Source organism: Phocoena phocoena, chromosome 15 (genome assembly GCF_963924675.1).
Source record: "Phocoena phocoena chromosome 15, mPhoPho1.1, whole genome shotgun sequence".
Taxonomy (NCBI): Eukaryota; Metazoa; Chordata; class Mammalia; order Artiodactyla; family Phocoenidae; genus Phocoena; species Phocoena phocoena.
Genome location: NC_089233.1, coordinates 53,003,680 through 53,026,588, shown reverse-complemented (window position 1 = coordinate 53,026,588; position 22,909 = coordinate 53,003,680). Strand labels below are relative to the sequence as shown.

At 39.5% G+C, this 22,909-nt stretch overlaps 1 protein-coding gene across 1 annotated transcript in view; it reads right to left on the bottom strand.

The window, feature by feature from the left end:
• Positions 1-22,092, bottom strand: part of HAO1 (hydroxyacid oxidase 1) — a 65,440-nt gene extending 43,348 nt beyond the window's left edge. The window contains exons 1-2 of the mRNA XM_065892774.1: positions 21,924-22,092; positions 14,864-15,015 (exon numbers count right to left, since the gene is read on the bottom strand). Of these exons, the coding sequence (XP_065748846.1) occupies positions 14,864-15,015; positions 21,924-22,060 (289 nt within the window). The 5' untranslated portion in view covers positions 22,061-22,092. The remainder of the gene's footprint in view (positions 1-14,863; positions 15,016-21,923) is intronic.
• Positions 22,093-22,909: the final 817 nt, after the last annotated feature.

The following is a 22,909-nucleotide window of genomic DNA, read 5'->3' as shown; positions in this document are numbered from 1 at the left end:
CAAGACAGCCCTCAGAATGGGAGAAAATATTTGCAAATGAAGCAAATGACAAAGGATTAATCTCCAAAATTTACAAGGAGCTCATGCAGCTCAATATCAAAAAAAACAAACAACCCAATCCAAAAATGGGCAGAAGACCTAAATAGACATTTCTCCAAAGAAGATATACAGTTTTCCAACAAACACATGAAAGGATGCTCAACACCACTAATCATTACAGAAATGCAAATCAAAACTACAATGAGGTATCACCTCACACCAGTCAGAATGGCCATCATCAAAAAATCTAGAAACAGGGCTTCCCTGGTGGCGCAGTGGTTGAGAATCTGCCTGCCAATGCAGCGGACATGGGTTTGAGCCCTGGTCTGGGAAGATCCCACATGCCGCGGAGGAACTAGGCTTGTGAGCCACAACTACTGAGCCTGCGCATCTGGAGCCTGTGCTCCACAAGAGAGGCCGTGATAGTGAGAGGCCTGTGCACCGCGATGAAGAGTGGCCCCCGCTTGCCGCAACTAGAGAAAGCCCTTGCACAGAAACGAAGACCCAACACAGCCAAAAATAAATAAATAAATATTAAAAAAAAAAAAAATCTAGAAACAATAAGTGCTGGAGAGGGTGTGGAGAAAAGGGAACCCTCTTGCACTGCTGGTGGGAATGTAAATTGATACATCCACTATGGAGAAGAGTATGGAGGTTCCTTAAAAACCTACAAATAGAACTACTATACAACCCAGCAATCCCACTACTGGGCATATACCCTGAGAAAACCATAATTCAAAGAGTCATGTATCCCAATGTTCATTGCAGCACTATTTACAATAGCCAGGACATGGAGGCAACCTAAGTGTCCATCAAGAGATGAATGATTAAAGAAGATGTGGCACATATATACAATGGAATATTACTCAGCCATAAAAAGAAATGAAATTGAGTTATTTGTAGCGAGGTGGATGGACCTAGAGTCTGTCATAGACAGTGAAGTCAGAAAAACAAATACCATATGCTAACACATATATATGGAATCTAAAAAAATAAAGGTTTTGAAGAACCTAGGGGCAGGATAGGAATAAAGATGCAGATGTAGAGAATGGACTTGAGGACACAGGGAGGGGCAAAGGTAAGCTGGGACGAAGTGAGAGAGTAACATGGACATATATACACTACCAAATGTAAAACAGATAGCTAGTGGGAAGAAGCTGCATAGCACAGAGACATCAGCTCGGCGCTTTGTGACCACCTAGAGGGGTGGGATAGGGAGGGTGGGAGGGAGATGCAAGAGGGAGGGGATATGGGGATATATGTATACATATAGCTCATTCACTTTGTTATACAGCAGAAACTAACACAACATTGTAAAGCAACTATACTCCATTAAACATGTTTAAAAAAAAAAACAGTGATGAATTACATCCACTGTTTTCAACACAGTTTTATGTTAGAAGGAGATAAGGGAGCCTGGGATTTGCAAGAACCACTCACAGAGACAGTTGAAAATTTTCTTACCTCCACTAAGGACAGATCTAAGATTCCATTGGTACATACCAGCATGACAATTCAGCTTGTTAAAATATTGAAATACTTCCATTCCTGTTTGTAAATAACCATGGCTCCAAAGTAAATGACCCCTCTTCCTGAGTCCCTTCAATGTGACATCTCTCTTTTCTCTCACTAAGGAGTCTCTGGATTCCCCAAACCCCACACACCCACACAATCCAGCAATTTAAAGGCTGGTGCCTGGCAGAGCTGGGTACATCCAGACCACCATTAGAGCACTAGAGAAAAACATCTGAGCATCTCTTGCAATTGGTCAAAGTCTTTGCTCTACTGGTTGCTAAATATTTCAAATATCACCTTGGCCTCAGAGATAAACATGTGTCCTTCCAGCTCATATTGTTCTTTGGGGGGCAAAAATTATAAGCTTTTGAATTTTGTAAACCACCTAGCATAGTCAGATTTTGTTGACAAATTCTAATTCGAGTTATCCTAGTCTAGCGTCAAAAGCTCAAAATTGTTGAAGTCCATTTTCTCTCCCTATTCATTTTCCACAATGAAACTCTCACCTGCTCTCAAAAGTAGCAACTGTCAGATTTCATTTTACAAAGGGCAGGGGTCAACTTTCATAGACCTCCATTCCCAAAATGTGGTGCAGCAACAGAAAACTCCAAAGCACGTCGCCTTTTCCCAACTCCTGGCAAAATGGAGATCATCTCTGAGGTGATATTATTGTAAAGGCAAGGTCTGGCTCTTGCCCATGATGAGGGTCCCCAGTATTTATCCAAGTCTAAAAATCTTGGCTTTCATAATAGTGAGGGTATCCTAGAAACAACGTACCCAGGAGGCTACACCATTAAGTAAACATTGATCCCATATGACTATTTCCTTACTTCCACAAGCTCTTTGTTTCATCATCCCTAAGATATATCTTCAAGGATAGACACCTAAACTTTAAATGCTCTAGATATATTCAGACTTTGTTTATATTTGACATTTCTTTTTCTTCTTTATTTAGAGGCAATAGGAATACATTATGCCATTGCTATTAAAAAATGCATATCACTCACTCACACACACACACACACACACACACACACACACACACACACCATTAAACGAGACACTAGTAAGGTTTTGGACCTTGAAACATCAAAGATAAAACCCTATAAATGACCTACGTGATAACATCTATCTCTCAGAAAGACAAGATCCAATGGATTGAGAGTCAGAAGGCCTGGGCTACAGTCCCAGCTTTGCCAACTGAGGCACATTTCATCTGCAAAGTTTGTCTAACCACAGCTGCTGCCCTGCCCACTTCATAGTGTTGTCAGATGGTCCACTGAGACAATGTTTGTGGATGTTTTCTGGTAAACTCTAAAGCTAAACAATTGTAAAGGGTTAAGTGAGAGAATGCCTAATACTATTTGGGAAAAGAAGTTCTAGATAGCTTTTTAAATTTTCCGAATTTTGCCGAGGACCTGGATTTCTCCTCATTATTCACAATCTTCTCAACACACAGCTTTCCTCTGCAATGGTTTTGATGCGTAAGACACTCATTTATCCTTGCAAATATATGGGCAAATTCTCACTACCTGAAGCAAGAAAGCACTTAAGGGAGAGAGGAAACTTCTCCAGGCCAAGGAATTCTGGACTAGGGCTGATCATTTCCATTAATACATTCCGAGGGTGTATATCTTTTTGGAAAGTCAGGGACAAAACAAAAGCAAATAATCTAGGAGGTGTAACAAAAACATGCATTTCCCCACTCCTCATGCCTACTCTTTATTTGCCTACAGACTTCCATGAAGAGAACTGTGTGGTAAATCTACGTGGCGGCCAGCTTTTGCTAAGTCCAGCCATCAAGCAGTAATACCTAGAAGCAATGGTTCCAAATTCTCCCTACACTTTTTGGTTTCTCTCCTCTTTTATCTGCAATACAACTGCAAATATAATGATATGGAAATAATGAGATTAGTATCATTGTTTATTATCAGCTATAACCCCTCCTCCAACCCCAAAGTGGGCTATGGGCTAGTGGAAAATGTTGGTGCATTGCGTTTTACAGAATAAAAGTTATCCTCAGACCTATCCAAATGAAGTTTCTTATTAGAATTAAATCACATGCCCTAGGCTGGGGAAATGCTTCAGGGTTTACAATAATCTGGCATGAGATCAAGTTAATTCTTCCTCCCCAGACCACCATTCAATAGAAATAACTCAGTTTCCTACACTATGAAACCTGTAATCAACTACCAAGGTTTACATCACTTCATATTAGATATGAATTCAGCCACCCCTGGGGTTGATGCAAATGCTAAACTCTGATGTTTAGCGATTTGGCTGGGCTAGAACAGGTAAATCGCTTTGCAAAGCAGCATGAGCTGGCAAAATCCTCCCTGTGGCTAAGGAATACAATTGTACTTCTAAATTTTGCCAAGGTTTCATTTTACATCAAGTCTAATAACAACATTTATTTCTAATCCAGGTAGTCTGGATGTGAAGTAGAGAAGACAGGAAACCTATTGTGGCCTTAAATTTTAGGCATGCTAAGTCTGCCTGTCCCAATTCTTTAATTGAAAACTGCTTTGTACACGTCTCTCTTGTGTGTCTTAGAGTCCGCTTCGCAGTTCCTGCTCATTGCAGGCAGTCATCACGAAATCAGCTGGCTCTCAGAAGGTCTTAGAGGATCTTCGGATGAAAATGATATTCATGCTACACCCAAAACTGTTTCATCTTTGAGGATTTAAGTTATGCCTTTGGCTGGGAACCACCAGAAACTTTCATTCCAAGTCTTTGTCCAGTGCTTCTCAAGCTTCGACATGCACAGGAATCACATGGGGCTGTTGATAAAATTCAGATTCTGACTCAATAGGTCTGGGATAGGACTTAGATTCTATATTTCTAACAAGCTCCCGAGTGATGCTGATGCTTGTTTCGTGGACTATACTTTAAGAAGAATGAAGTAGATATCTTCTTTCACAAGGACTCATGCAAGTTAATTGGATATATCTGATGGCCTGAGTAATGACAGGACCTTACAGGAAGCAGGAGGGAGAAACTGACCAGTGGTGTAATGGTGGGTAGCAGCTGGCTCCTGTCTTGTCAGTTGCCAGCCACATACTGCTGAATCTTTCTTCTCCATTGTTGTCCCTCTGGAGAGGGACACAGGTACCTTTGCAACATTTTCTTATGCATTCATCTTTTGCTAGATTTAAAGTCAAGGAACTAAATTGCATTACAGTAAGAACCTCTCAGCACACTTAACCATTATCAGACATATTTTATAACCTTGCTTATCCAGGATTTTCCTAGCTTCCTAGATTTCACATTCAAGGCAAAATTAAGCAACAGAATAAAAATAAAATGACAGAAGATGAGGAAAAAGAAGATGTTTCTCAAAGTTGAGAAGGCACAATTTACTAATATAAAATAGCTTCCAAATGTTTAATGTCAACACCAACAACCTTACACATATAAATAAGCTGCTGAATCATCAAATAAAACTAAAGTTCATCATGCTAGGCTTGACAAGGGAGAGAATTATAATACATTTGAGAACGATGTTTATTCACTACCACAAAAAAAAAAGAAAAACAACAACAGAGAAAATGTAAACTATTAGTTATCAATGGGAGTCAATGTCTGTTATTTGGAACATTAATTCATGTGGGATAAATCATATATCCAGATTAGAGCAGAGCAACTAAGCAATGTGCTACTTTGGGTACAAATTATTTCCTTGAAAATAACTTTCCTATATGGGAGAAGTGAGTTAAGCTTCCAAAATTATGTATTTAAAGGAAAGGGGATAATATGATGAAAGGGCCCAAAGGAGCTTTTTTTAGGTGCATTTGATTAAAAAACTCCTGCAAAACTTAGTCACCAAAACAGCTGTGCTGAAAATTTTGCTGAGAAAACGCATTTTGTCCTCTGCACAGGAAGTCATTATGTAATGGGGAAAATATGCAATGACAATGTACCAAACAGTTGTGTGGTTCTAAACTCAGGGTCTGACACACTGAAGTGTTCTCATCCTACCAGTTTACCCTACCAGCCAGTGAGTGGGTCTGCCTTTCTTTGCACAGGAACTATTATTACACAGGTTTGTTAAAGACACAATTAACATTATTGTCTTAATGTCTAAAGTTATCATTGAGATAACCCAGAAAAAGAATGTTCTGAAGTCAGTCATCTAAGGGAAGAACAAAACTTCTACTATAATCATGAGTGAAATACTTAGAAGTGGTCAAATATTCATGTACCATTTAGAAAATTTAACCGATTTAAATACTGCCCCAAAAGGCCAAGAAACCAGTGTTTTCATGATGGTTCATTGTCTGAATTTGGAACAGTAACCTTGAGCAGTCATAATGTCACTACACCTCAAGAACTCTTTTTCATTGTATGGAAATATTTTCAAGGAACAGTTAGTCCAATGACATCTTAGCCCTCCCTTCCTTGCTCCTACTTTATCTCTGGGGCAGAATTCTGCAATAGACAAAAACATTAGCTTTACGATACCGATTCCCAGGTTATTATTCTGTCATTTTATTGAGTCGTCAGGTCCTGTCATAACTGGCTGATGGCATGGAGATGACACCACAGTGAGATGCCTTTTAACGATGGTTCAAGGAGTATCAGGTTTGCACGTGGTGACTTCAATCAACCTCTCTCAATTTAACAACCTCAGTATTGGAATATATACGTCAGCCTCTGACTTCTCAGTGTCACATCTTTAAGGTCACCAGGCACTCTAATAATTTGAGAAGAAGCAATCTCATGCTCTTGAGAAAGCTGATCAATAGCTGAAATTCTGGTGCAAAATACTAGAAATTATTTCATTTGATGCTGGTCTTTAAGATAGCTGGAGTCTAATTTTTTAATAGCTGTTTTGGATTAATGAAGTTTGTCTCATTGCAAAGTGATTTCAACACTGAATCTATCACTTTTTGAAAAATTTTATATATGAATTATACATTTATATATATGCATATATAAGATGTCCATAATCATTAATATATATGTATATATGCATGTGTATGTAGATGTAACATGTGTGAGTGTATGTACAGAAAGAGCATGTCCACTGACTTTTTTTTTTTCTTTTTGCGGTACGCGGGCCTCTCACTGTTGTGGCCTCTACCGTTGCGGAGCACAGGCTCTGGACGCGCAGCCTCAGCGGCCATGGCTCAGGGGCCCAGCCACTCCACAGCATGTGGGATCCTCCCGGACCGGGGCACGAACCCGTGTCCCCTGCAGTCGGCAGGCGGACTCAACCACTGCGCCACCAGGGAAGCCCCTACTGACTTTTGATTATTGAAAAAGAAGGTCCAGAACACAAAACTGAGATAAAAGAGTTTGAAAATAAAAGCAAGAAAAGGTATGAATTTTTTTTTTACTACAATGATGCAAAGATATATTCCCTTCCAAATGTTTAACTAATGTAATTTGGACAAAGTTTTAGTGAACTATCCTTTCTCCTTTATTCCTCCCTACTTTTGATTCTTCTCTGTAAAAGTGATAAAATAATGGATGAAGACAAATAACTGGGTTAAACTCTAGAGTGAAACAGATCAACAAACCTCATCTTAACCACTCACCAACACTAGACATTGGTCAAAGGTGTCCTTCTCCTCCACTGTCAACTGAGGAGAATGATAAATAATAATGACCTCACAGGTCTATTGCGAGGATTAATAATAGGGATGAAAAGTCCAAGCACCTGGTGCATAAAAGGCACTCACCTCAGAAAGAGTAAAATTTAAAGCAAATCTGGTGCTTTTCCTGGATTTAGATAAAATTAAGAATAATGGTGATATTTTCCTTGTAGGTATGCTGAAATGTATATCTACTTGATCACCTAGTACAACACATAAATATATCAATAAAGCTTTCAAAAATACATCGTTTGGGTCTGGAGCAAAGGAAATGACAATTTTTCCTGCTGAATGGTCTTTCACTCAGTGTTAAGGTTGATCACTTAATCTCGGAAAATCCAGAAAATTCAACAGCTAAAGCTCTCACCTACACCCTAATTCAGTTCTTTGGGGTCTTTGTGTTACTCTGCAATCTGTTCCACCTGCAACTTAATAGGTGGCCAAGTCATAGCTGAGTCCCAAAACTTCACTTTGGAATGTTCTGGCCTTTTAGGCTCAAAAAGAAAGTGTTTAGACTTAATGGTTTTATGACCCATCAAATTCTGTGTGGTAGCCTCTAATTGCATCCAGGGATAGGAATTTCTTTTTTAAATCTTTTTTTTTTTTGACAGTTTAATAAGAATTTACTAATATGCCAAGCATTCCTGGAATGCATTAAGTGGGTTTTAATTTTTCTCTATTTGAGGTCCCAGCACTCCCTCATGTGGCATTTGTCCACATAACAAGTCAGAAGCAAAAGGATAAGTAAATATTTAATCTCTTCTTTTCTCTTTCTTTTTGATTTCCCATGATTAAATGGAGCAAAAGAGCTAATGCATGCCTCCATGGAGTACAAAATAAAATTTTATTACAGCTACTGTGCATAAAACCAGAGAGATTTTCACCATAATGTCCTAAAAGCCTCAGTGCTATAGTAAGCATTTTGTTAATTGGTTCTTTGAGAAATCAGAAATGTTCTACTTCTTTTGCAAGATGGAAATTTAAGCTAATGAGACCACCTCCCTTATGTGCTACTAGCATTTATGTTTATTATTGCTATTTTCTTCAATATGTTAAATATTTTGGAGAAATGATTCTGTATTCATCCCTGAGGCTTATGTGAAGGATAAAACTTAAAAAAGTAAAAAAACAATCTAGTAGAGTTTCAAACGCTATGCCATTATAAGTAGAGGCATTTATCTGACTGCTTAAATATTATAATAATGGTTAATTATTAAAATGTTGACTAAATCATCCACTGCAATAAATCTCTTATTCATAAAACAATGCATAGCAAACTGCTCTCCACTGAGTGTTTTCTGGTTATTTTCCTTCCATCTTAAAAGTTTTAATTTTCATTTGTTTAAAATTCAAGCCCCTTTATTTACGCTCCTGAATTTTGCACAAGGCTCTTAATTCCTAATAAGTTTCATATTCTGTGGCTTATTCCATACTCTCAAAACTAAAAGGATAAAACTGTAAAAACATAGAACACTTATAGTAAATATTCCAAGACTATAGCATACAGCTTGCCTTAGGGATCTTGCTGCAGGCAGTTAATGACATTTGGAAATATCAGCAACTGATCAGGGTATTATAGACAGCATTGTGTAAGTGATTAATTACCCTGAGCAAGGTATTTAATCTCTCCAAGCCTCAGTTTCCACATGCACAGGAGTCAGAGAAAGATCCTCAGGGCTGTGGGCTCACACATTTTAAGACAGTGGTCAGGGATAGATGAGTTAATAAATTCAAATTGCCTGGCACACATTAATTGCTAAATAAATGGTTGCTACCATCATTTTCCACAAGACTTTGAAGTATCACTTTTAAAATTTATGTAAGCATTTATTAAACACCTATTTGTTTTCAGCAAGATCTAGAGATCAGTAATTATCTGATCGTTCTCTTCTATCCCAAGAATGCAGTTTTGAGAAATGAAAATCCAATGTAGGCGGATGCTCACTCCATAGTCTATATCCTCCAGGGCTGCCATAGAGTGGAAAGTAAGGGAGAGAGTGGGGATTTCAGCAATGTCAGGAGGGGCAGGTCTTGACTTTGGTCTCTTTTTTTGTATTCGATGACATCTTAAACGGGCACAAAACCAGTTATTCGTATGCTGAAAAAAATTGTAAAGATCATCTACTCCTGTTGGGAGTTTTATGTTTTTGAGTATTCTTTTTGTTTTTGTCTTAGCAGCAGAACTTTTTCTTTAAAGCACTGTTCTTTTCAGTCCCAACAAGCAACACAAGTAGCTGTGTGCTCAGTGACACACTTAACTTCCTTGAGATCATTGGAAACAACTCCAGCCTCCTTGCGACACCAGAAGTGAACCACTGATCACATGTAAGCAGCTCACTTTATCAGTGAGGAAACATAATCCTAGAGAGTGAAACTAGTTAGTGGTGAATCTCCACATAAATCAGATGCCCCAGCTGGACAGCCCAGGGGACAGTTGTAGCCCACAAAAGTATTTGCCTTGGCCCACACATTGTTGCTCCAAACAGTGTTTTAAAGAATTTTGATTTATTTGCCAACATTTAAAAACCAGGACATTGCACATAAAAATCAAGATTTCTGGCTTCTCTTAAAATTTTTGAAGTTTTGGCAACCACCCCACATCCTCACTCCCATGGGGCATCAGTTAGCTAGTGTCAAGATGTGGCTGCCCTCCTTCAATGGAACCTGCAATCTAGGTTTGGTACCCTCTCCACCACTGAGCTTGCATTGTTGTTTTCTTAACTTCATCCTTCCTTGGACATTTATATTACCAGCCTGGCCCTTAAAGTCATTTTTTGAGGTTCCTGCATAAAGCTTAAAACAAAAACATCTTTAACAAAGTAAAAAGAGCAATTTTTTACTCCCACTAAGATATTATAAATGGAGTATACTTTTCTGAAAGTGAGTTTTTAATGTATGGGAGAGAAATATTTTAGGGACTTGGAATCTCAGGGGCAAATAAAAATTGAGCCCCATTTGGGGAAGCTTTTTCTAGTATTTATCTCATGTGACCCTCACAAGTGCCTCTAGAGGTAAGATCTCTCATTTAACTAGGGATGCCGGCTGTAGCAAATAAACATAGGATACCAGTTACAAATGATTTGGTTTTTATCTGAAATGCAACTATAACTAGTTCCCTGTATTTTATTTGGCAACCCTATACTCGTTGCCATTTAGAAAATGAAGAAAGAGTAGCTCCACTGGTCACTCTACAACCACACAGTCATGTAAAGAAGAAAGCTCTGCTCTTGGGCTTAGTTCAAAATGCGGACATGTCCTACAGTGGTGAGGAGAAAGGCCAAATGACCCCTGAAGTAAGTCTCTGTGAAGAAGTCTGGAGAACCAGCTGCGAAGGCAAGACCATGGTACCACAGCAACTTCCAGAACTTTCTAGGTGCTCATTCTAATTATTCAGGCCAGACCATTCCCTGGGGATTTGATTTCACCTACTCTTACTGACCAGGCTAACAGGAACACTTTCTCCAGAGACGGCTTCTAACTAACCCCTATCCTCTGAACTTGGCCCCAGTTTCTCCTTCTAGCTAAGGACAAAGACCCTGGAAAAAAGAAAACTTGATTAGGGGCCAGATAATTAGAAAGGTGGGGAAAAAAATCCTCCACAGCAACATCCATCCGTAGATCTCACAGTTTCCCCAAGGATCAGGCTAGCTTGAGAGAGTTTCCATATTTGGAAATGATAGAGTAAGTCAAATATCAGCTGCATAATTCCATGTTGATTTTCTGAGTTTTGAGAAAAGAAAACAGTGTCTACCAAATAAGTATGTTCCTCCACTCTTCCTTAAATTTGCCTGTGGCTGTACAAATATTCAGTTAGTCATTGTCTTGGTTTGCATTCTTCCAGAAACTGACAATGAGACAATGCTATGAGCCTGAGTCTTGTATTTGGGAATGATGGCAAGGTGAGCTGACGGAGTAGGAAAGTGAAAGAGGGATGGGGGGCAGCCAGTGAAGGGTGTGCTAATGGGCAGGTAACTTCTGAAGGCAACTGGGGCTCAGTCTTATTAGGGAAACCCTGGGTGATAGGATTAGAAGATGCTTCAGTTACCCTGATCAAAGAGAGCTGAGGTATTTATCTACCAGCCAGAGAGATGCCCTTCCACTCATCCACTTCCAACCATCACCCCCATTCATCAGCTCCTGCTGCCAGAGAAAATGTTAGGAAAAAAGCTGCAGGTTCTGATAAAAATGGGAAGTAATAAGGGAATATATCCTGGGCACCAATAGCATCTGTTCCAGGCACACATTCTTTCCTTCCAAGTAACCTATCCATCCCGCCATCAAAATGTATCAGCCAAGGAAGACTCTTTGTTATGAGCTGATCACCACCTGTTTGGGGGATTAATCTTAATAATAAAAAGACCATCAATCCATATACAGTAATTGGAAGGTCAGAGAAAACCTTAAGAATGTTGAAATCCTTGAGGGATGATTCTACCACAAATCTGGAATATAAACAGTAATGTCACTGCCCTGACAGGAATGTGTTCAGGATCTTGGCTTCTCCAACCTGGTGTGTATAACCTTTCATTGCCAGTTCCTCTGCGTCCTCAGTGTCACCACATTCTCTTTGTTCTGCCTGTTCTACCTTACGCTAATGTCTATCAAGTATTTCAGTCTCCTGCACTCCCCCGGCGGGGTCTGCTCTGCGTGCACCTTAAGTGACAAATTAATTACTTTTAGGGAATGTGATTTACAGATACATGGGCTTCCCTTCATGATACTTATGGGATTTTCTGGAAATTAAAAGCAGCACAAGGTGGTTAAGAGCCCAGACTCTGGAGCCAGACTGCCTAGGTCTGAATCCCATCTCTATCATTTATGAACTGTGTGACCCTGGGCATCTGCCGTGTGCCTCTGTTTCTCCTGTATAAAATGGGCTTAATAATAGTACCTACTTCTTTGGGCTGTTCAGAGGATGTGATGCTTTGTTTTTGTTTTTGTTTGGGGTACGTGGGCCTTTCACTTCTGTGGCCTCTCCCGTTGCGGAGCACAGGCTCCGGACGCGCAGGGTCAGCGGCCATGGCTCACGGGCCCAGCCACTCCGCGGCATGTGGGATCTTCCTGGACCGGGGCACGATCCCATGTGCCCTGCGTCGGCAGGCAGACCCTCAACCACTGCGACACCAGGGAAGCCCGGATGTGATGTTTTAATACTTGTAATGTGCTTAGAAAAGTGCCTGGAACATGGTAATCATTTTATTAATAAATAACTCTAAAGGGATAAGACTCCAATAGGCATTTAATAATGTTTCATGGTTAGTGCTAGAAGGAAATAATGTTAGATAAAACAGTACTGCCTAGGCTGTCAAATTATAGTTTCTAAGTAACCTTTCTTCTCATTTTTCTTTCCACCCCATCCCCAGCAAAAGTAAGGAGCCATCAGAGGTGATTTGGAGAGTAAGTCCTATCAATTACTAACTATGAAAACCTGCTTTCTATGGAACTAGCTCTTTGCCCATAAAATGGGGACAGTGACACCTGTCAAATAGCAAATAAAATGATGTATGTAAAAATACTTTAAAGGCTCCAGGGCATTTTACCAAGTGAGCTTTGCTTATTGCCTTCTTCACTTTCTTTCGTTCACTTCCACTCCATGGCTCCTTCTCCAGTTTTCTCTCTTCTTTTAAATTTAGCTTTTATTGGTCTCTTCTTGCAAAATAATTCAAAGAAAATTGTATACATATGGACCAAAAATAAGAAGACTATAGAGTCAGGAATAGTCCCATCACTCATAAATAAAAATTTGTAAAATGTGGTCTACGTTCTTGGTCTTCAAAAATAAATATATTATATGACCTTATTATTGTTTGTAACTGCTTTTTAAAAATTATTATATGGTAACATATTGCCATGCCACTCAAGTCTTTCTATAATATGATTTTTAAGTGTTTAGCCCATATTTGTGCATCCTATTTTTTTGCAACCAATCTCCAAATATGGGACATTTGAGTGTTTTCCTGACTATTTTCTTAGTAAAAATAACAGGCATGAAAATCCCTGCAAAGATGTCATTCCTCAAAATCATAATTATTTCCTTGGCATTCCTAGAAGATAATTCATAGCATCACTTGGAATTCATATTTTCAAAGCTTTGATACATAGTGTCAAATTATTTTCTAAAAAGATTATTCTATTTTTCACTCTTCCTACCAGTATTTGAAAATGCACATTTTCAACAATGCGTGTAACCTAATCACCTTATCTAATATTAAAATAATAATTTGATATTCAGAAAATAAAATTATCATAATTTTATATTTGATAATTATGGATAGGATAAAATTTGAATATTTTTCATATATTTATTTGTTATTGTTATGCCTCCATTTGTGAATGTCTTATTTGCCTTTTTTCAATTACATCTTTTCCTCCATTTTTGGGTTATATGTTATTTTATTATTCAAATAAAAGAGCTCTTTACACAGGAAGGACATTAACTCTTTGCAGTCTCATTTTTCAATTCTTATTAGTTGGTCATTTGTTTTAAATTTTTATAGATATTTGATAGTGTGGAAATTTCCATTTTTGTGTGTGTGCTGATTTGTTTGCTTTTGTTTCACTGGTCGTTGTCTATAACATTCTTGGAAAGTCCTCTCTTATCCTAACTTTAAATAGACTGATACATTTCCCTTTTTTCCCTCTCCTTCTCCATATTTCAGGATTACTGTAGACAAATGGCTGTGGCCACACTTATCTGTGTGTGGTCCTAGAATTAAAGGGACTCCAGACTCTAACCTAAGTCTCTCTAGCACAACCTCACTGTGTTATGCTGACAGTCCAGGCAGTATTTTGTGAAAGACATTTCAAGGAGGGAAGTGAATCCACAAGATCCTTAATTCTTAAAATTAAAATGTTTTAAAATAGTATTTAGTTCCTGCTCTTTGGTCCTGAATTTCCTGCCTTGCTCAGCATCAAAAAAAAAAAAAAAAAAAAAAAATCAGATAGACTTCATTACCAACTTTTATATGTGTTTCTGAAGCAGAATGTGGGGAGATTTATCACTGCACGTATCCTTTTAAACGTTCATAGTTGCTAGAGGACTGGGAAGTTAATAAATTAGCCCTAATTAGGAATTTCTGCATATCGTATTTGAATTTCTCATCATTCCCTCCTAAGGCAGTTGGAAATGCTCTACTGAGAATATAACCTATCAGTAAATGAATCATGGTCCAAAACCATGGCAGAAAACACTACCAACCAAGTCACTGCATTTGCTCTTTGATGGTGAGAATCATGTGGTTTGGCGGAAGGAGCAAGGGCTTTGAAATTAGATAGCCATGAAGTTGAGTCCATCTCTGTACTGCCTAGCTGTGTGACCATGGGTGAGTCCATTTCTCAGACCTCGATATTATGAGATATTGATATTGATACTCATAATACGACTAAAAGTCATTGAGCCACTACTCTGTGCCAGGCACTGTTTTAGGTACTTTATATATGTGAACTCAGTTAATCCTCACAGTAACCCAAGGAGGTAGGTACTATTTTTATCTCCATTTTACAACTGATAAAACTGAGTATCTTGCTAGAGTCGTACAGCTAGAAGGTAGAAGAGCAGGCCGTGCAAGAACAGGCATTTTGATGCCAGTCAATGAGCTTAACTTTTGTGAGTATAAAGACATCCAGGGAAGTGTTTGCTTGATGCATACAGAGAAGAGAGTTGCTAAATATTAGCCCATTTCTGTCCCTTTGAGTGAGAACCTTGTTCCTACCTCGCACAGTTGCAAGCTCCCCATCCACGTGAGCCATGCGCTGCATGGCAGTAGCCCCAACACAGATTGGCATGCTGACTTTCTGCCCTAAAACAGAAGTCGACAGGTCTATTTCAGCAACGTTCCGGAGCATTCGTGGATAAAGCTTCCACCTAGAATTTTTGAAAAAGAAAAAAAGTTTTTAGAATTTCAAAAGCATAACCAAAGCTTTGACATTAATTTGAGTTAGAAAGAGAAAATATTCTTCTATTTTTCCCAGCAAGCAAAGTCCTTTACAAAGCTCAAGGAAATGCGGTAAATCTTAACTGTTAAGATGGAGAGTTAACAATAAGATGAATAATAAATTTCTCAAGCCATTGTTCTTAGTAAGGTATAATTAACATTTTATAGAATTAAACCATTTGAGTGTACGGTTTTTTGCCCTTTGAGAAACGCATGAAGTTGTGTAACCAGACAATCAAGATCTAGAACGGTTCAGTCATCCTGAAAATTTGCCCCATTTCCTTTTGTAGTGAAACTCTCCCCCATCCAATCCCCTAACAACCACTGATCTTTTTTTTTTGTCCCTATAGTTTTACTTTGCAAGAATATCATACAAATGGAATCATATATAGTCGACCCTTGAACAAGGTGGGGGGCGGGGTGGGTGGAGGGGGTCAGCCCTTTGCACAGTGAAAAAACTTTACAGTCGGACCCTCCAGATCTCCAGTTTCACATTCACGGATTCAAGCAACGATGGATCGTGTAGCACCGATTCAGTGAAAAAAATCTCTGTATATGTGCACCTGCTCAGTTCAAACCCACTTTCAAAGGTCAGTTCTAGTATGTGGACTTTTGAGTCTGGCTTCTTTCACTTAGCCTAATGCTTCTGAGATTCACCCATATTGCTGCATGCATCAATAATTGTTCTCTTTGGTTGATGACTAGTATTCCACTGTAAGAAGGTAGCACAGTTTGTTTATCCATTCTCAAGATAAGAGACATTCGGAATCTTTCAACTTGGGGTGATTATGAATAATGCCACTATAAACATTCACTTAAAGGTTTTTGTGTGAATATAGCTTTCATTTCACTTCTTCCAAGCCATTTTCAAGATGGTATAGAATGGCATGGAGGTTAGATTAGAGTGTAAGAAGATATCCTATGTCTACTTCAGCAGTATTTTTTCTTACAGACGGTAGCTTCAGGGAACTACTTTTAAAATTTGATGTGGTTTCTTCAAAATCCTTGATCTGAATTCAGTATCCACTGAAGTATGATGATGAGGGAAGTTTTTATTTTAGTTTAATTGAGCATTTTCATGAACAATGTTATTTGGCAAAGACAAGTTTTTGGCTTGAATTTTTGACCCCTGAACATTATCTTAAATTACTTTTTCTGTAATACTTTTGTGTAGCAATGAAAGTTACTAACAAACCAAGAATCAAACTAGTAAATTTTACAGGAAAACTAGTTCTCTTTTCTCTCAGCAAAATTTGTATCTCTTATTTGTTCAGGATTATTTTCTCCTCATTAGTAACTGATTAAAACTGAAAAAAACACAGCCCCATTTCTAATGAGCACTAAGGCAATAAATATGTGAGTACACACATATACGTACCTAAATAGCACGTACCTTTCAGGACCTAGATTTAACTCTGCTTCTAGATAGATCAAGATTTTTTATTAATACAGTGAAGTGTGATTTAGTAAGGGAGTCACCAAAATAAATTGAACCTCCCAAGTCTTAACTGAAGCTTACTTCCTGTAGCAGAAGAAGCAGTTCTGTCTTCGTGTTGCCTTGAGGAATAGCTAAGGGTCTGTAATATAACCCTTCCTCACATAATAAAGTAAAAACATCCAGCCCTTGCAAGCATAATAAAGAAGTTTAACTGTGATTTCTCTGCAATTCCTTTGAACATCATAATTGTCATGATTTTCTGTCACACCACATGCTCTGCTGCTGGAAGTCTTTTCTTCTCGACTGACCCTCACAGCGTAATTCTTTGATCTCCATTCTGATGGGGGAGAGGCAGAAGCCTTGAAGAGAGTTTTCTACTACCAATCATCTCTAAGTGTATTATTAGAATGAGAGAAAAAGATTTAATAGCAGCCGTTGGCACGCTGGCCTTGGAAGGCATTAATATTTACATAGAGCTGAGGAAACAATGAAAGCTTTTATGAAGCATACACACAGAGCTGCGGGGCATCAGCCGTGTGTGTGTGTGTGTGTGTGTGTGTGTGTGTGTGTGTGTGTGTGGCAGAAAGAACATTTTCAAATATCCAGTTCCCCTTTTTAAGGCAAGCTACTTCCATCTCCAGGCAGTAGCTTTAGGCTTGGCCACGAGGTGGCGCAGTCACTTAAATAACTGTTCTTGCTTCCCACACACGTTATTTCCTGCCTTGAGGATGGCATTACAGACACCCGTCAACCAATGCACAAAATGCAATTCCTAGGCCAAATTAGATGAGATCAATGGAGTGGGAAATGTACGTTCTCTAGAAAGTCCTCCATATTTTGAAATTTTCCAAAGACCGATTACAACTAACCTTGTCAGGTAATTCCAATAGCTCTCCAAGCCCCACCCAATCCCATCCCCCAATTTAAGTGATTTTTTTCCACAGTCTTACATAAAACAGTAGCTGACTATAACCTTGGACTCTGCTCTTATGGGACCTCCACTTTGGAAAAAGTTATGAAAATTGACAAAATAATCGAGCCAATTGAATAATAAACCTCTTTCATAGGTTTCCTGAGTTAAAATAAGTGGGGCAAAAGTTGGGATCCATTTTGTTAGGGAAACCACTGACTGAAACAGCCTGCCCTGGCCAGGCCCAATAGTAAACACTTGCATGAGTTTTATTAAACAGGAGGTTCTGGTAAGGAACACGACAAGCCACCATCAACCGGAAGAATTCAGGAAAAGTCGAAAGGAGAGGAGACTCCAGTGATCTGTCCTACCAACTTCCCAGAATCCTCCTCACTGGAATCCATCTTCGCTGAGTGATGCGTGCGCCACCAGGAAGGACCCTGAGTCAGAATGATTGGCCAGAGACAACCCGGAAACTAATTCCATCACCGTAAAACCCAAGACTGCGAGCCACGTGGCAGAGCAGTCCTCCTGGGTTCTCTTCCCCTGCTGTTCTCCGTCCGGGCGCCCCTTCCCAATAAAGTCTCTTGCTTTGTTAGCATGATTGTCTCCTCAGACAATTCTTCTCCAAGTGTTAGACAAGAGCCCACTCTCGGGCCCTGGAAGGGGTCCCCCTTCCTGCAACATTTTCACATCCAACAAGGACCTTGATTTTAATTTATCATAAATCGGGTGATACAGTCCTCAAGAGGAGGTACACTGATGAAAGAAGACACCTGCTCATCACCCAGCTTTGAAGTCCTGTGCTGTTATTGAATCCCACCAACTCAACACACTGAATTAATAAGTCCAGTAAGATGATCATATTGCATCTTAATTTCTCGAAATTAGTTATTCTAAACAATAAAAACACATGAAATATATGTATAAACCTACAGAATATGTGTATATATGTATATAAAATACACCACAGTATTTGTAATCATACTTTTTACCATTCATTTGTAATATCGAGAGATCTTTAAGAAATTTAACTGAATTATTATCAACCTCTGAGGCATCCTGGTAAAGGAAGAAGGAGGGCAGGAATTTAAGTCTGAAGAAAACACAGCATGGTAAACATATTTAAATAGTCAAGCCATTTTTGGAAAGGCTTTGTGTGTAGTTAAGTTTCAGAAGGCCTGCGAATCTCCTGAAATGGTATGTGTGTGTGTGTGTGTGTGTGTGTGTGTGTGTGTGTGTATCTTCAAAAAACAAGAGACAATTAGCTGCTTTTCATAATGCAAGAGAAAAAGCAGCTTACTTACCTGTTGTGCAAATGAGCTGAATGATCCTGTGACGTTTACACCTACGAGAAGAACACTGCCAGTGCCACTGGCAGGTGTAGATTGCTTCTCAAATATTAAAGAGAGGGAATGATTTCACTTTTACCATCTGTTATTTGAAAGAAAACCACACAATTTTCCGAGTCTCTAAGTGATTTGCGAGGGACGAGGAGAGCTTCCTTTTCTAATATTACAGGGCTTCTAAATACCCAAATCAGAGAATTATATTCCACCAATGATAATTTCACAAGAAGCCGCAAAATATGTGCAGATCACGGTTTAGAAAGATACCCTGAGTTAATGTGTAAGAGAAACAAAGTACTGTTCTTTTGAAAATTAACTCCAATCAGGTCAGGCCCCATGAAACCTAGCAAGCTGACGTTTTTCTCTGTTCCTGTTATAATTGCGATAGGAAACTGTTCTTCTGGGTGGTTCTATCTATTTGACTTTATTTGTCCTTTTTTATGTGGGGAGTGGACACAGTAGGATTAGAGCCCCAAGTCTTAGCCAGAAATACCTCCAAGCAACCGTTTGGTCACATAAGTGGCCCGTGTCCCCAGAACTCCAAATCGTGGTTGTCAGGGCTGGGTACAGAGATAAAAGGTGTCATTGTGGATGACCATTTGCTACACTTGTGCCATGGGGAGGGGTATAAATGTCATAACTGTCTTTAAAATACTCTGTCATTGTGTCACAAGGGGTTATCTGAAGTTTGTTTATTTTGCCATCTTCATTTGAATCAAATGAGATGTTTCAGACTGATTGCCTTCATCCCATCAAGCCAAAGCCACCACCACCTCTGCAGAACATCTATTTTTAGTTCCACGTGATCAGCTTGATGACACAGGGTGAGGACTGAAAGGCCACCCAGCAAGTTACACAGCAAAGGAGGAACTGGGATGTTAGATAGGCAATGTGTGCTGCAATAAAAACTCCTCAGGTGGTTGATAATAATCCTCTCTCCTCCAGAGAAAGTTGATTAATACATTTTTCCCTTCTTTAAAGCTGAACAAAATTGAATGATCAAGGTTCGTGGAAAAGGTGGCATTGAAACCTCATTCTCATTATCTGTCTTGACCCTAAATTACTCGGTACTTAGGCTGAGTAAGTTGAGAATACTCACTGCAGAACCATGTAATTCACAGAAGTTGTGAGGTACTTTTCCAGTTCATATCTTGGAGGTCACCAGTCTTCTGTGTTTCACCAGGTTTCTAGAATTTCTAGGGTTGAAGAGGTGTTCTGTCTGCTTTGCTACACCTCTTTGCTTCCTCTTAAAGGCCTCCAGTGGGCCAATTGTTTTGGGTCCAGTTTGCATCAATTCAACCCACCAGCACTATGGAGGCCCAAGGTCAAGATGCATCCACCGGAATGTAAGCTCCTGTGGACAAGAATTTTCTTCATCTGGCTTACTGCTCTATCCTCAGCATGTAATACTGAATCGAGCCCATTGAGAGTGTTAATGTGTGAGGTAATTAATCAACTAGCATGGGGTGAAGGGTGGTAAGGGGTGAGGAAGGCTGTGTATAAGTGGAGTAGGTGGTCACCTGAGCATTGTGCCCCAAGGAATGCTGAGGGACACCAACTCCATCATCCTGTCAAGCCCCTGAAATTTCCTTGGTTAAAAGTACCTATTTGTGGGCTTCCCTGGTGGCACAGTGGTTGAGAGTCCGCCTGCCGATGCAGGGGACACGGGTTCGTGCCCCGGTCCGGGAAGATCCCACATGCCGCGCAGCGGCTGGGCACGTGAGCCATGGCCGCTGAGCCTGTGCGTCCAGAGCCTGTGCTCCACAACGGGAGAGGCCACAGAAGTGAGAGGCCCACGTACCGCAAAAAAACAAAAAAAAACAAAGTTACTTATTTGTGTTCAAGTGTTGCTTTCAGGAGACTACTAATAGGCAAACCACATCACCTGGTGATGAGATGACATGGGCCCAAGAAGGGGCATCTTCCAAGAGCAGAAAATGTTGAAGGGACCCCAAAATATTACATAACAGTTGGAAAAAATCATGCAGAATTTTAAGCCGCTCCACTCTTTGCCAGCTTTTCCCTTCCCATAGCTCCCCCAGCGTCCCAGAAAAGATCTGAGACAAAGTCAAGGCTTGAAGGAGTTTTGGGAAGCCCCCCACCCCCTTTCACCCCACTCTCAGGCTCCTGCATGGATTTGCAGATGAATCGGTGCTGCTTGCCAGGACCCACCTTGGTTAGAATGATTTCACTTCTCCTAACTTACACATAGAAAAATGATTTTGAGTGATTTTGCTCTAGGCTAAAGAAGAAATGAGGAAGGCAGGCAGATTCTTTCCCCTGGATACTTTTTGCCTGTTTTCTTTAATTTTTCATCCTCCATGAGTGCCCACGACATTTGCTGGCTTCACTAAAAGCTATTATATAAGATGAATGAGCCCCAAAGACTATAGTATATGGAGGGCTCGCCTCTCCTGCTCCAGCAAATAAACCATTTCCTAATTGCTGAGAGAAAAAGGGGTTTTCCTCCTTTAAAGTTACTTTGTTTCTTGTTTTTATTACAAATAGAAAACATAAACCATGATATCTACCATCTTGGGCTTTGAAATATGAAAGTCAAGGGCAAACTAATTTGGGAAGAGTGATGAAGCACTTTGAAGGAGAGATGAAACAGCAAAGTTGAAAGAGTAATGCTATATGGAAAAACTGGAATCTAAGGTGAAAATTTAGACAATGGTAATCAAAATGAATGATAGTGGAAAGCCAGCAGGATGGGAACATCTGAGGCGAACATCTGAGGCAACCATCCGATCTGGTTTGACCAGATAAGATGGCTATCTTATGTTTAATGTTACTAGTTTCCTACACCATAAAATAGACCATCATTGTCATACTCAGAGAAAAAGAAAATGGAGTCATCAGGATTTGTCACCATTTTTATACACAGTTAAATGTATAAAAATGTATGTATCCACATAATTCCAAGTGAGGAAAGTTAGGGTTAGCTTTTTTCAAGATTCCCAGGCTTGGAATATGTTCAAACAAGTTTAAAGCCCAACATTTCTCACAGCCCTATGAATTTCGCCTCTCTACTAAGCATAATATCTAGACAAATAATTCCACACCATCAACATTAAAGCTGAAAGATCTTGATAGAATGTTTCTGTGTAATTTTTAAATATGATTTTTAAAAATTCTTACCTGGAAAATGCTGCAATATTATCAGCCAAGGTTTCCTGATCATTTGCCCCAGATTTATAATAGTCATATATAGACTTTGGAAGTATGGATTTAGCATGTTGTTCATAATCACTGATGCAAACAAGCCGGGTGAACATTTTCCTGTTGCGAACCCTGGGATATTTTTCTTTTTTTTCCCTGTGTTGCTTTCTACATCCTGACAATTCTGTTATTTGTCAATTATTAATAGACTTTTTCCAAAGTTCAGATTTAGTTTTCTGTTGTGTACATTAAGAGAGCAAACATATGCTTAGACTTTGAAATTTTATTTGCAGCTGTCTGCCAAAGAACAGGTAGTACACCTAAACCACAAGAAGTTGGGTTGGGGAGGCAACAGGAGGGGATTAGGTGTTTGTCACATTAAAAAGGCAGAAGAAAAAACAAACAAACAAAAAAAGGCAGAAGAATGAGTAAAAATTAAAAACCTAGAGAAGTACTTGCCTAAAGCCGCTCTTAACTCAGTTCTGCCTAAGGCTGCTTCTTCCCCAGGGCATGTGCCTTTGCTGCCTAACTGGTACTGGAATAGGCTGCCCATTCATTTTCATTCCATGTTTGGATCATGCACATATATGAAAAAGAGCTTATGAAATGAATGGGGCATGTGTTACTGGAAGGGGGACCCCTTCCAGGGCCCGAGAGTAGACCCTTGTCTAACACTTGGAAATGAATTGTCTGAGGAGACACACGTACTGACAAAGCAAAAGACTTTATTGAGAAAGGGCGCCCAGGGGGAAAGCAGCAGGGTAAGGGAACCCAGGAGAACTGCTCTGCCACGTGACTCTCAGTCTCGTTTTATGATGATGATAATCTCATTACCTTTCCAGATAGTCTCTGGCCAGTCATGTTGCTTGCAGCCATATTTGGTCTGACTCAGCATCCTTCTTAACTCTCCTCTTGCCTTCTTGGCTCGCACCTCTCAGCCAAGATAGATTCCAGTGCAAGGTTTC